The 14,421-nt window shown below is 46.4% G+C and overlaps 1 protein-coding gene across 9 annotated transcripts in view; it reads right to left on the bottom strand.

Annotated features, from left to right (window-relative positions):
- Rbms1 (RNA binding motif single stranded interacting protein 1) overlaps positions 1–14,421 on the bottom strand; it is a 220,235-nt gene that overhangs the window by 123,667 nt on the left and 82,147 nt on the right. For 2 of the 9 annotated variants that reach the window (XM_075985068.1, XM_075985072.1), the window contains exon 1: positions 10,977–11,322. The exons of 5 other annotated variants lie outside the window; for them this stretch is intronic. In XM_075985068.1, the coding sequence (XP_075841183.1) occupies positions 10,977–11,045 (69 nt within the window). In that variant the 5' untranslated portion in view covers positions 11,046–11,322. Of the gene's footprint in view, positions 1–10,976; positions 11,326–14,421 lie in introns of those variants that run through there. 2 more of the 9 variants (XM_075985067.1, XM_075985065.1) reach the window with 2 other exon arrangements.

The following is a 14,421-nucleotide window of genomic DNA, read 5'->3' as shown; positions in this document are numbered from 1 at the left end:
TTTTTTGAGTGAGAGTAAGAAAAAGAATATGAAATTGGGTGGGGAAGATGTAGGAGGAACTGGGGGAGGGAAAAGAATATGGTCAAACTATGTTGTAGTTTAAAAAAAAAAACCTGTGAAATAACAAGGCTTTTTTTTTTTTTAAAACAAAAATCCCCTCACTCTCCAGACTTTTCTTGTGTCTGAAGAAAAAGGCCACACTCCTGATCCCGAACACACACGGCCGCCCTTGCCTCCTCAGCATTCCTAAAAACACTCTCAACTTTTAGACAGTTCCCCCTGGACCGATGACAAACACCGCACAGACCCGTTCTCCAGAACCCACCCTGATTTATTACTGAAGATCAGAATACCCCGCCGACACAGGCTGCCCGGCTCTCACCACCGCTACCTCACCCCAGTTCAGTGCTCACCAACTCCCCAAAGAACCCCAAATTCCCGTCAGACTCCTGGAAACAGCCGCCCCTCTCATGATTCCGTCTTGTTTCTCAGTACAGAAGACCTAACACCCCTCTGTCTTCCTCCTCAGTGGCTCCGTCTCACACCTAACCCAAGCCTGTCACTGACATTCTGACATCCAGTTCCTGTAGGGCTAACACTTACCTTGGTCTTTCTTTAAAGAAAGCCTACTTCCAAGGCTCTTCCAAGTGCCTTGGCCGCAGAGTTTAAAACAGACTTCTGCAAGCTGTCACTCTTAACTGGGAGGGACTCCTTTCCTTTTTCTTTTTTCTTTTTTCTTTTTTGGTGCCTGACTTTCCAAAGACACACCCTCCTCACTCATCTATTCTTTAAACCTTCTGGAATGTGCTTCCTCCTGCTCCCCCCTTCCTGCCCCATCGCACACATAGCGCTCTGTGGAAACTTCAGATCCACAGACGCTCAACAGGACCTCCCGACAGACAATTCGAACTGCCTTTCACCAGTCTTTGTCTTCCATGACCTCTGGGCATCATTTACTGGAGCCAACAAGCTCTCCTTGAAAAGGCTTCTCAGTCTCTGCCTTCTCTCAGAGTCCTGATATTTCTGTCACCTACTGAGTCAAAGGCAGAGCTGCTCCTTCCTGGTTAGAACTCACCTCCCCAAGGTTTGACTTAATTTCTTTTTTTGACACCCTGCTCCCTGGAGTGTGTTCATTTACTCCCAGTGCTCCTCTCCCCAGGCTCCACTTCTATACTGTAACTGCCTTCTGAATAAGCTCGGGATCATCAGAGGGGAGAATAACAAGCAACTGGTGGAGCTAAGCTAAAATGGTCAGGAAAACTCATTGCCTTTCCATAGAAACTTTTTCCTTATGTGGCAATGAATCCACTAGCCCCTTCTTGTGACCTGTACATCTGTCATATTCCTGTTGAACTGGGAGATGTTTTAACCTGTGGCACCTGTCTTGTTTTGTTTTTTTTCGAGACAGGGTTTCTGTGTCACCCTGGCTGTCCTGGAGCTCACTCTGTAGACCAGGCTGGCCTTGAACTCAAAAGAGATCCACCTGCCTCTGCCTCCCAAGTGCTGGGATTAAAGGCATGCCCCCCCCAACCTTCTGTGTTTTTTTTTTAATTTCATAGATGCAATAACTCCACAGTTATAGGTGGTCTAGATGACCAAAACAAATAAACACCAAACAAAAACACATTTGAGGCCTCTGAAATGGCCTAGTGGGAAAGGGTGCTTGCTGCCATATCTGGTTTCTTGAGTTTGATCCCTGGCATCCACATGGTAGAAGGAGAACTCTGAATGTCAGGATGATCATGGGGGAAAAAAAATCTATGCACCCATGCGAGTGAGCCAAGTCCACCCTGACTTGAAGGCAACTCCCAAGAAAGCAACATAATGTACACAGCCCACTGTCTTCTCTCCCAGAAGTATAATGACCCATTAAAGACTGGACACTTCGCTTCAAAGAAACTGCTGTGAACTCCACAGGACACTTGGCATTCCTGGTGTCTGGACAGAATGCCAGCAGTAAAATTTAGCAATCCTACCCCTCCTTATTATAACATCTTAAAAATGTAGAAAATCTCTGTAACAGAAAGTCCAGGCTCTCCCATCACCGAGCCCAGTGTTAGGCAAATAAGCTACCGTAGCTTTTCACCTTCTAACCGAAGACTAAAACAGGGGACTTTCTTTTCTTGAAACCCTTTCCTCTCTCAAGCAGTATGGCAAGGGCCACTCTGGCCCGTTGCCACCACTCCATGTGGCATCTCTATTTTGATGGCAGCACCTTCTAAGCTCAGGCTCTGCTCTCATCTCCTTTGGCAAGCATGGTCTCATGGCTCTCTGCCCTTCAACCTCTGCCCTGCATCCTGCTAACCTCAACCACTCACTGGTCCCCGAGTGAAACCCACCTTCCCCATCTTCAAAGCCTCTCTTGTAATTCAGCATCCACTTGAAAAGAAGCGCGTGCACAATAATGATGCAGCCAACGTCCCATCTCCTGAGTAAGAAACACAGGAGGGTCCTAAAGCCAGCTTTCACATCAGCCACAGAAGCCTTCGGAGGGAACAGCCAATAAACGCAACAGTTTGGAGCCTGTGCAATGGAATGGTAACTCCTCCTATGAAAAACCTGAATTGCTTTCCTGTGGTTCCTCACCATCCCTCAGCTATTTCAACAGGCAGGACACTCAGCTTCCGGGTGCTTCTCACTAGCCTGACCGGCTGGCTCCTTACTTCCTTAGGACGTGTGACTACTCAGAAAACTTTAAACTTATCCTACACACTCAGTAACCAACACGACATTTCTGAGCTGCAGCTAAACCTTCCCTAAACCGAAAAGAAGAACTCTACTTGAGTTTGTGGAGAGTTTGACCTGTAAAACTGAGACAAAGAAATAGATGAAAGTACCCTGCAGACCACGGGAACAGAAATGCTTAGGCTGACCATACAGAGAGGTCTTAGTCCAGAATAATGCGGTCCTTTCTTTCATTTTTGTTTTTGTTTTGGTTTGGGTTTCAAGACACGGTTTCTTTGTGTAGCCTTGGCTATCCTAGAACTAGTTTTGTAGAGCAGGTTGGTGGTCTTCAAATTCACAAAGATCCACCTGCCTCTGCTTCCCAGGTGCTGGAATTTAAAGGCGTACACCACTACCACTCAGTCAAAATGTTTCATAACTTGTTCCCCCAAAGAAGGGAAAAGAACACAGGACCTAAGTGCTAGATGACGGGAATGAAATGAACGGGAGCAGGGAGGAGGACAGAATTTCAATTAGTGGGAAATAACGAAGCTACATATTGCTCCCAACCTACACAGCACCAAATTTACACAACCTGTAGAGATCCAGTCATCCGACCTATGGGTGAGCATGGATGAGCAAAATGAAAAACTGGCACAGTGACACCATGTTTGTCTCTTACCCTATTCCTTAACCTCTGGCCCTTTATTCGTCCTCTTCTGGTCCTTAAGCCTTGGAGTCTCTGCAGCACATACCAGCAATGTCTCCTGGCCACTCCAAGTCCCCTGGGTTGCATATTGAGAATTGCTTCTAAGGTGCTGTGTGTTGTCTTCGCTTGCTTACAGAAATCCTCCCGGCTTCGTTATACATTAAACACACCTCTTTGAAGTCACACCTCCCACCAAACTGCACTTTGAAAAAGCTGTAAAAGCAGTTTCCGATGAAGACAATCCTGACTAGTCAAAATAAATTATAACCAGAGGAGTACGTGCCAGAAGCTGAACAGCCTGGGGTTGCTGTGTGTAAGGCAGCAAAGAAAATGAGTGTGGGTATTTAATCTGTCCACAAAACTGCTGTACTTATCCGCAATGTTAAGTCAGAGAAAATGGTCAGCTGAAAGAATTTCTCAACCCTTACAACAGCTATCCTTTAAAGTATCCACGCTGGTTCGTTTTGTCAACCTGACACAAACTAACTATAGTCTTCCTGGAGAAGGGGCCTCTGTTGAGGAACCGCCTCCCTAAGATTGGCTGGTGGACAAGCCTGTGGGCCATTTTCTTGATTGGCAGGGATGTAGGAGGCCCCAGTCCACTGTGGTAGTGTCACCCTGGGCAGAGGTGAGAAGCTGAGTAAGGCACTGGGAGCAAGCCAGTAAGCAGAGCTCCTCCATGGTCTCCGGTTCATTCCTGCCTCCGGCTTCCTAGTTTGAGGTCAACCCTGACTTCCCTGACTGATGGACAGGGATGTGGAAGTGTAAGCCAAATAAAAATGCTCCACCCCTGCCCCCAAATTGCTTCTAGGCATGGTGTTTAAGACAGCAACAGAAGCCCAACTACGATAGTGACCTAGAATATGAAATGTCACATATTTGGCTGCATGTCGCCCACACTAGCTCATGAAACTAAATTACTGGCTTAAAATTTGTTTGTGTGTTTGTTTTCTTTTGTTTTTTTAAAGAGCTTAGGTCGTCTGTTCAAGATAGGGAAATCTAATGTTCTTAAATATAAAAAAGTATCAAAAATAAATTATTTCCAAAAGGGTGGCATAGAATTTTTTTTAAGGTAGAGGATCAGAAATAACAAGAAAGATTTTACACCTTAAAGCTAAGACTCAAGAAGAGAAACAAGCAGACACACATACAGAGTGTGCATGCACGCATACACACATGTTTCTCATGATTCACACACAGCTCTCATGTTTCAGAGCTGTGTGTGTATGAGAAAGCAGTGATGTTGGGGGGGGGGGTCCGTTTTTCTGATAAACTCTTGCTTTGCTGCCCAGTCTGACCTTGAGTATCCTCCCACCTGGGTCTCCACAGTAGCTAGGACTACAGGTATGCACCCTGGGGGCGAGCCCTATGCTAGTCTTTAACATTCTCAACATGAAAGAATTCTTTAGTATTTCACCACAATTTTGAGAGACTAAAGATAAGCACCCTTTCAAGAGTTTTCATTTTCAAAAACTTGATAACCCAAGAGTTTTATACTTGTATTCTAGGTGGCAAGAGTTAAGAAAAGTTTGAAAAAAAATAAAACAAAATGAAGAGCCAAGAGAGGAACCCAGTCATGATCTACAACAGAAGCAGCAATGAACATTTTAGAACACTTCCTTCTGGTTCAGTTTTACTTTGTTTACTATCTATTTACAGAGACATGGTCTCACTAAATAGCTCAGGCTAGCCTCAAACTTGGAATCCTCCTGCCTTATTCTCCTGAGTGCTCTGATTATAACCATCACACACAGCCCCAGTATTTTAAAGTTAAGTTTCTAAAAATTGCATTGAGTATGCAATTAACAAACACAAAGTAACACCCCCTACTTTGCATTTCACTGTTTCGAAATTCCTGTGCTTAGAGTGGGGTCCACATAGATTTATCTCTATTTATTTCTCCAGGTCACAGGCATCTGAATAAAGGTCTCGTTTATTCTCACTGTCACAAACTGTTGAATACCAACAGCTTCATTGATTCCTTAGCTTAACCAAGAATTCTGTTTCCCTATTTATTTATTAACCTTATCCTAAGTCCAGGAAACCCTATTCTCCTTGTCTACCATGTATCCATCCTATTTTAAACTCCGGGAGGCTTTAGAATGCAGCTGAGCCAAGCACTCTCAGCAAATGCAAGTTGAGAAACAAACACCCTCGAAACACCTATAGACACCCAAGGACAAAACGAAACAATGTTTCTGTTTCTGAATAAGGTAAAGATGCCATCTTTGAAAAATCAAACACACAAACGCAGCAGAGGATGGACTCTGGGAAACCAAGCCTGCCTGCGCTGATGATCAAATCTGCCAGTTTTAAAGCAAATCTGAGTATGGCTAAGGATGATCCGTAAGTTTTGCTTTCTGCTTTCAAATATCTGCATAAAGTAAAAAGTTCTCCACACATAAGCTGTACATATATATAAACACACACACACACACACACACACACACACACACACACACACACACACACACAGGAGGAACTGTTTAAAGGCAAAGATCTACCTCTCTGCTAAGTACTTCTTTTTTTAAAATGTGGTTGGGAACTCTAAGTGCTTATACCCTCCTCTGAGGCTGCCCACAGTCTTAAACACAGTCCCTTCTAAAGAGACTGTAAACAGGGTCCATTCTTTAGAGACCATGTCAAGGTCTCCTAGGACCTCACAGTGTCTCCAGGGAGCACTTGCTGCTGCCTACTCTGCGGGGACATTAATAATAATCACACCTTAGGAGGACTTAACAACCACCACCTTGTGAGTGCGCACAATTATCTTTACTCAGCAGAACCTCAGGTCAGGGAAGTGAAAAGGCCTGGGAAAGGCAGAGCCAGAGCTCCAGCCAAGGTATTGCAGTGCAGGAGGAAGCTGCGGACCACAAAGGCTGAAGAAGGTGAAGGGTGAGATCTGCGTTTTCATCAGGCCTTATGGGATGTGCTAAGAGGCAAAAAAATTTTTTTAATGGAAAAACAAGAACAGGATGTTTTATAATCATGTTTTATAACTAGTTTTACAAAAGTGAATTGGGCTCCCCAAGATAGAATTGCTGGATTTAGTAAATAAAAACACACAGCAAAACAAATTTGAGACACTTAGACTTTCAAAAAAAAAAGTTATCTGAGATCCTAATTTTACTCAACATCCAATATGCTAGCTGACAACCCTGGAGCAAAGGCCTTTTTGGAACAAACAAAAACCACCAATAAATTACAGTGCCTCAATTCCCCAGCTGAATGGAGACACCCTGTGCACCTCATGTCTTTCAGAAGCTAAGTAAAGGGAAGTGCAGAAGGCTCAGCTGCTCTTGACAGGGCATCTTCCTTTTTTTTTTTTTTTCTAGTAGCAGGCACAGCCCTTGACCCTAAGACCTGGCTTTCACTAACCAGGCCATTTAATCTCACTGCCCATTTGATTTCCAGTGCCTTCTCCATTTTGTATGGGAATGGTGAGGATTAAACTTCACTGAGGTGAAGGGAGGAAATGACACACGCGCCTCCAGTATTTCCTGCTCCATGAGAATGTCAGAAACATTAGCCACAGGAATCTGGATCCCCCTCCCACAAAGAAACAGATCAAAAATGCAATCATTTTAAATAGTTTATGGCGCGGGTTCATGACAACTGTCTGTCCATCCGTCTGTCTCATGAAGGAAGGGGAAAAAGGAAATCCAGAAATGTGTCCGGAACATAACGTGAACTACGGAAAACAGAGTGAGATGCCAACAGGCACACCTCCCGGGAACAGTGCACAGCCATGGAGGGGTCCACCCTTCACAAAAGCCTGTGAGTGGGCACCTGAAACCCATCACTCTGGATGACGGAGACTAGCGTGATCACAGAGACTACTGAACCACAAACACACAGAGAGAATACAATATAAAAAGAGGCTGAACTTTATTCACACATACCAAACCAACCTCCCATCTCCGCCTCAATGTTTGCCTTTGTGTAACAAAAACATGTTGAGATTGGCTTAGGCGCTAGTCACTGGAATATCTTCCACACGCAACTTCAAGTCTACAAACTTCACGAAACACGATCTACTGAGCACAAATTGCCGTGCACAGAAACTGCTTGGCGAAGAGTAATCAACAGCTTTCTATGTCATCTCCTAAACGAGGCCAAACACTGAATCACGGTGGAATTCCTCACGTGCAACTACACCCAGTTAATCTTCAAGAAAGCAGCAAACTGTGTAAATCTACTTAAACCGGGGTGATAAGCACCTCACTCGCCAAAAGCCAGCGAGGTTGACTGAGGAACTCCTCTTAGATGGGAAGCGGGGCTCATTGGTGAGAGAGACAGACAGACACGCTGAAATTCTTAGCGCTCGCTCACCTACTTCCAGAACCCTCTGACAAACCACTAGGGCAACACACTCAGCCAAAAAGGCTTTGCTACATGTCGTGATCTGCAAAACTAATACTGCATGACGTCACTGAGTCAACTATCCCAAGAAGGAGCTGCACGAAGGAAGTCAGGAAATATGACAAAAAGAAAGAAAGAAAGAAAAAAAGAAAGAAAGAAACTCAAGACACATAACCCGAAATAAAACTGAATCAAACTGGAAATACCCACTTTCCGTTTGTAAAGACTTTTCAAATATGAAGCACTTTCTTTTCCTTTCAGGTCACAGTGAGATAGATTTTCACAATTGCAAAAGTCCTGATCAATGGTTTCATTTCCGTTGAGGGATGCTGGCTGCACATTACCAGACTATATCTACTTAAGGAATTTCATGTCTACAATTCACAACCTCCAGTGATAGTATGAGCCCATGTCGTCAGAAGCTTAAACTACTAACTTTTATCTAGGCACTGACTAACAGGTAACCCTGCGAGCACTCACACGCCTAGGCTGCTGGCCTGAGCCAGGCAGGTGGATGTACCCACGGGCCTGTGATGCAGGAAAATCCTGTTTATCCCAGGTGCCCTGGCTCCAGCACCTGGGGAGAGAAGGATGAGCAAGGCCCACCTCTGCTTCCACTGAAATTGGGTGACTCCTACATATGTAAAAGGCAGAATGGACTAACCATGGTTCAGCAGGGCAAACCTCAGACATCGATGCTCACACCATGAACTCATCAAGGGCTGGCACACCCTTCCTTTCTGTGTCACAGTCCACGCCCACACAGACGAGGGTGGGGAGGGGACGAGGGAGCCGTGGGGACTGACACCAAGAAACTTTGCATGGGTGTTCCCGGGGAAGAGCTGAACATGCAGAAGGCGTGTAGTGTGAGGTCTTAAAGCCAACTGGCTGGAATTGAAGTCCCGGCTCTGCACACTGGGTGGTGTGGACTCTGGGCAAGTTATTTAATCCCCACCTCAACGTTCACTGTAAAGTGAAGACTAACATGACCTGCCTCACAGGGCTGCTATCAGTGTGGTGAGATCTGTTAATCCACAGAAAACATTCAAAATACCAGGCAGCAGATAGTGAGCTTCTCCTAGTCTACCTGTAGAAGAGTGGTTCTGACTTGAACACGTTCCAAAGGTGATTTAAGTATCCCTTACACTCCTGTTTTACTCCTCAAGGAAGTTATCTGAAATCAGTTCTCACAGCTGATTATGTATTTCTAGATTAAAATCAACCCACATTATAAGCCTTAAAATTGCCAATTCTGTCACCGAACTGAAGAAAGCCTTATGAACTGAAAGGTGCGAGTTTAACATAACAGAATATTAGTGTATACACACACACACATATATATATGATTAATTAGATTTCCCATTCAGGCTAAGCCAGGATGAGATCATGAAGTCACTCAGGGTAACCCAGGTCCCTGCTGGAAGTGTGCTTTGCCAGTGAATGGCAAAATACTAACAAAAGAGACCTTTGACTCAAATACCACTGGTACCCGGGGTCTTGTGTCTGTATAATGCCTGCACATTCATTTCTTTCTTTGCCTATAGAAAAAAAGAGAAAGTCTGTTTGTTTTTTCTGATTCAGCCAAAGCCCTTTCGTCTTTGAATCTAAGGAGAGTCCTGAAAAGACTGCATCTTATCAGCCAGCTCCAGCCAGCAGGCTGTCCCCCCTCCACACACAAGCCGCCAGCCTCTCTCAGCAAAAGGCCTCCCCCTCAGAGCCTTTTCCCATTTCAGAGCTAACACCCTGCTGGGTTTTGACAACAAATAAATGAACAGACAAGGCCCTAACGTAATTAGCCCTCTTTTCAGGTAGAGAGAGGTGGCGGGGGAGGAGGGGCTGCGAGGAGACTTCCTGTAAATTGGCTTGGCTTCTGAAGCTGACGCTAGGATAGAGCATCTGAGGGCACTTATTTTAAATAAAGCCACCTGAAGTGAGTTTGAGAGATGCCTGCTTGTGAACCCTGACAATCTGGGCACTGGTGTCAGCCAAGGCATCAGTGCAGATTTTAATTTTGTCATCCAGGTGAAAGTGACTGTGGGGGCATGGTGGGCATGCAAATCAGGGACATTTACCTCTTTTAAAGAGAAATTAAGTAACAAAGAGTCAAAGAGAAGAAGATAGAAAATTATACTTTTTGACACCGTGGAAACATTTCAGATGGACTGTTGGTGGGACAGAGTTTTTTTTTTTTGTTGTTGTTGTTGTTGTTTAAAAAAAGCAATTTAGACAGTGGGAGAAATAATCCTGTGAACAGCCACACCAGACATCACTGTCACGCATCTGGATCTTAATGGAACCACAGTTTTCAGGGAGGGATACGGTTTGCTGGTATCATTACTGGGATAACTTAATTGATCTGTCTCTGAGGCTGAGGATGTAGACTAGAGATTTATTATGGAGGGAAAAGATCCACAATACTGTTCAGGTCCCCCCCCCCCCAACAAGCATTCTGCAACTGACCTCTAAATGAGTTTAACCTTTTCTAAACAGACCTACACATTTTTAACATAATTTAGAGCTAGGTTTTGTTTTCGCCGCTGCTGAGGCTGTGGGATTTATCACAACATGGCTTCAGTAACCTCCTTTCAAAAACAAAGATGAAAAACAAAAGACCGAAACTAAAACCTGCCGCTTGCACTCCTTTTTCCAGGCAGGGGATTCGGATCTAACCTTTTAAGAGCCTTTGGCGTCCAATCTGTTAGAAAAATGTATGAAACAAAATTAGAATAGGAAAAGGCGTGTGTATGACTCAGACGTATCCCAGTATCTCTGTCACAGGATTTCCCTGTGTTTCTAAAAACCCTGAGAAAGTGACAGAAGTTCCTGTTTTTTTTTTCTTCTTCTTCTTCTCTTTCTTTTTAAAAAAATAAGAAGGGGGCGCGCGCGAATAAATACACACACACACACACACACACACACACACACACACACACACACACACACACCACATACACGCGTCTTCCGGGTTCCCTATGAATCAGACAGGTTTCTTGGAGGTCCCCAGCGCAATGCTCAACGGTGTCCCCCGACTTATGCCGGGCTCCTCAGCACACAAAGGTCTCCAGGAAAATCCCAAACTTGTTGCAGGCCGGCGGAGCTCCTGGCCGCGCGCCCGTCCGTCCCACCTCTCGGCCCGTCCCGGTCCCGGTCCCCTGGGCATCTCCCCGCCCGCCGCCTTCTTCCGAGACACGGTCACCGCCCCGCGCGATCGCCGCAGGCCCGGGGAGCGCGGCAGCCTCACCTGCTTGCGGTAGGGCGTCCTGCAGCCGCCGGCGGCCCCGGGGTGGCCGCTGCCGCTGGGGAAGATCATCGCGGGCGCGGGGCGCTGGGGAAAGGCGGGCCGCGGCGCTCCGGGGAACTCCCTCTTGGTTGTCCGGGCCGGCGGAGGCAGCGGCGGCCGGGGACAGGCTCGCGGCTCCCGCCCTAAAAGTGCGGCGCAGCGGCGCGCGCGGCCGGCGACTCTCGAGCAGCTCCGGGGGCCGCCGCCCTGCGTGCCATGGACCGGAGTTCGCGCGCGGTGCCGGCGGCAGCGGACGAGCAGCGCCGCCGCGTCCCCACCTCCCGCCGCTTCAACCACCGCCCCGAGAGCGCGCCGACCGGGGGCGGGGAAGCGGCCGCGCACCGCCTAGTGCCGCGCCCAGCCCTCCCGCGCCTCCCGCCCGCCCGCCGGCTTGCCTGCTCGCCGGCCGCGCCCGCTCCCCCGGCCTCGGCCCCCGCGCACGGCCTCCCCGGCTGGGGCGGTAACCCGGACTGCGCGGCGCCCCCATCCCGCGCAATGGTTGGGTCTGGCGCCCCGCGGGCCGCACATTCCTGGGAGCAGCCACCCCAGGCCCTTCCTTTGGCGACGCGTCGCCGGGGCTTCGCGCCCCACTTGGTGGCCCCTTTTAAGGGCATCGCTTTGGGAACCGCTGGAACACCTGGATAGGAAGCCAACTGGCCGCCTTTTCTTTCATCTTCCGCATGAGTCCCTGTTCCAGAAAAGGCGCGGATAATTACTCCCACTTCCCGGTACAAAATCAGCCTTCCAGCACACCTCTTCGTCTCCCAATTCGCATACTACACTTTTGTAGAGCAAACGGGTTTTTCTCTCCGGTCCCTCACCCAGAGACGCCCAGCAAAGTTTTCAATTTCATTCTTGTGCCACAGAGGAAGAGTTTTCCTTCAAAACGACAGTATCAAAAAGGCAGTGAAAAATCATATAAGCCATCTGAGTGGGAGATGTGTCCTTCCTGAAAACGATATTAATTGGAACAAGAATGCGCCCTCAACTTAGTTATTAAATACGACAGGGCAAGAAAGGGACAAAGACAGGAGTAATTTCCTTTGTTCCCAGGTTGAAAAAATAAATAAAAACTGCTTCTCCCACGGCTCTTTTCTCGGGATATATCAGGCTTTGAACCTGTGTGATGTAGAAACCTCAAAAGCGAGTGGTCATGACATGCATGCCATTTCTGGGTAGGGTACTATGACTGATTGCAGTCTTTAAATTGGCGGACTCCCTAGCAAGTATTCCAGTATTCCGGGATTACAGCCATGGTGTGTGTACACACACACACACACACACACACACACACACACACACACACACACACACACACAGGTCTTCCTTGGCTTCTAACATCTTCCTGGAAAGGCCCATCTACTATGATAATGAAAAACCCCAGCTTGTCTAACAAGTGAAGGGACTCAACTTCTGGCTGTCACCATGGAAGCGGTGAATGTCGGCTTTCTAGCAAAAGTGAGGCCATTCAGAGGCCTTTCTGACAACAGCAAGTTTTGAAAAATAGACTTCCCAGATATCCTGCTGGTGACTTGGCAAACTGCTTCCATGTTCCCCAAAGCTCCAAAAACGTAAAGCGATAGATAGTAAAGTCTCTCCTACTGAGAGCAACACACACACACACACACACACACACACACACACACAATCCCAATTCTTTTCAGGTATTTAAAAAAAGGAGAAAAAGAAAAGATAGGGTCCTTGGTGCACAATGGGCAAGTAAAAACTTTCTCCATAAAATGTACGGGATCTCTGCCCCTTAAAGGATTTAAAGATTACAGAACGGCAGGCCTGTACGGCAGTGGGGATACCAGAGTTGTCTTCCACTGCTCTATGCATGCAGTTGTGGTCTTCTCTCATTATGACCCAGCACAAATATAAAGTGGAGAGATTTAGTGCCAACTGTTCAGGTCGAAGGCACCTTTTCCGGAAGACTTACTAAGCTCCACACACACCCTGTCCCCTCAGCCATCACCACGATTCCAAACAGTCATCTATGGAAAAGGCCCCATGCACAACCTCAGTTGTCACCACTGGTCTCTTCGGAAACCACAATCAAAACCACAGAAGAACAGTATTAATTTTTTTATGGTTTTCCCCTCAAGTCATGATGCACTTGCTGGGTTCTGATTCACTGGATGCTGTTCTGTCCCGAAATGCTAACACTCGATTGGATAGTAGTTCTCTACTGATAAAATGTTAGCTGATAAAAAAATAAATAAATAAAGAGACAACAAAAAATATTCTGATGCTAGTAGAATGTGCTCCCATACCTCCCAAAAAATGAAAGAACGAGAACTGACTTTAAGACTAAAAATATCTAAGAATTGATATGTAGTTTGTAGTGTCACATAAACTGCTTAATAAAGAGAAAACATAGGACGTATTTAAAAAACAACAACATCAAAAAATGTACATTTGGGTTCAAAAGTTCCAAACATCAAATAGACTGAGAATTTAGCTACAGAGCATTAATACAAACAAGAGAAGATTGATCTTCCTCAAAATGCATAGAAGGTAACGAGGTCACTCATATTCAAAATACTCAACTTAAGGGAAGTAACAGGGATGTGAAATCATGTATATAACATATACAATCAATTCTTGATAATCCATGAGCACAGAGCTGTAAGAGCAGTGACAGGGATGGAGTCTAGTGAGGACCCGTTAGAAAAATGAACTTATTATTTTTTTTAAAGACATGTATTTTAAAACAAAAACTGAAGAAACAGTTTAGAGAGTCAGACTGCAAAGGTGAGAATCAAAGGTGAGAATCGGGGTAGTGGATCTTGTCCTCTTTGCAGGGAAACTGAGACCACAGTGGCCTGAGCTGTACACCTCCTCCTCCCCCACCCTCGGCCCTAGGTAAAGCTGTGGGAACCTGACCCAAGGGGCAGGCAATCCACAGACTGGCCAGTGACCTATGATCTGGGTGGGATCGAAAACATGAACTCGCCGATCTGACTCTCACCCATGGGAATTTGATTCAGAAAACTCCTAGGGCTAAACCAGTTAGGAAAGGGACAGAAACAGAGAGAGTGCCTGAGGGTAGAGAGGGAGGCCACGACAAGCCAAAACCATATGCGAGCCAAGGTTATGAGGAAGCAGAAACTATGAGTAAACAGGAAGCTGAGTGGCAGCAGACAGCAGGCTAGCAGAGCAGACACCAGGAGCCCCGAGCCCTTGGTGGTGAGATAGATGCTGGAGGGAGCTGCTGTCCCTGGAGATGCTTAGGCTCCTCAGAGTAGCAGCCCCTCAGACACCATATATGCGCTTAAACCACACCCCTGGTTAGATGAATTGAAAGAATTTCTTGTCTCTTTATAATACAGGATGCAAAATTAAAAGCAGAGCCGAACAAATCTCTCTATTTCAGTTCCCCACTTGCTCGGCGCCCGATTTGGAG

Source organism: Microtus pennsylvanicus, chromosome 9 (assembly GCF_037038515.1).
Source record: "Microtus pennsylvanicus isolate mMicPen1 chromosome 9, mMicPen1.hap1, whole genome shotgun sequence".
Lineage (NCBI taxonomy): Eukaryota > Metazoa > Chordata > Mammalia > Rodentia > Cricetidae > Microtus > Microtus pennsylvanicus.
The sequence above is the reverse complement of the archived record's forward strand: the minus strand, read 5'-3'. Positions and strand labels throughout refer to the sequence as shown.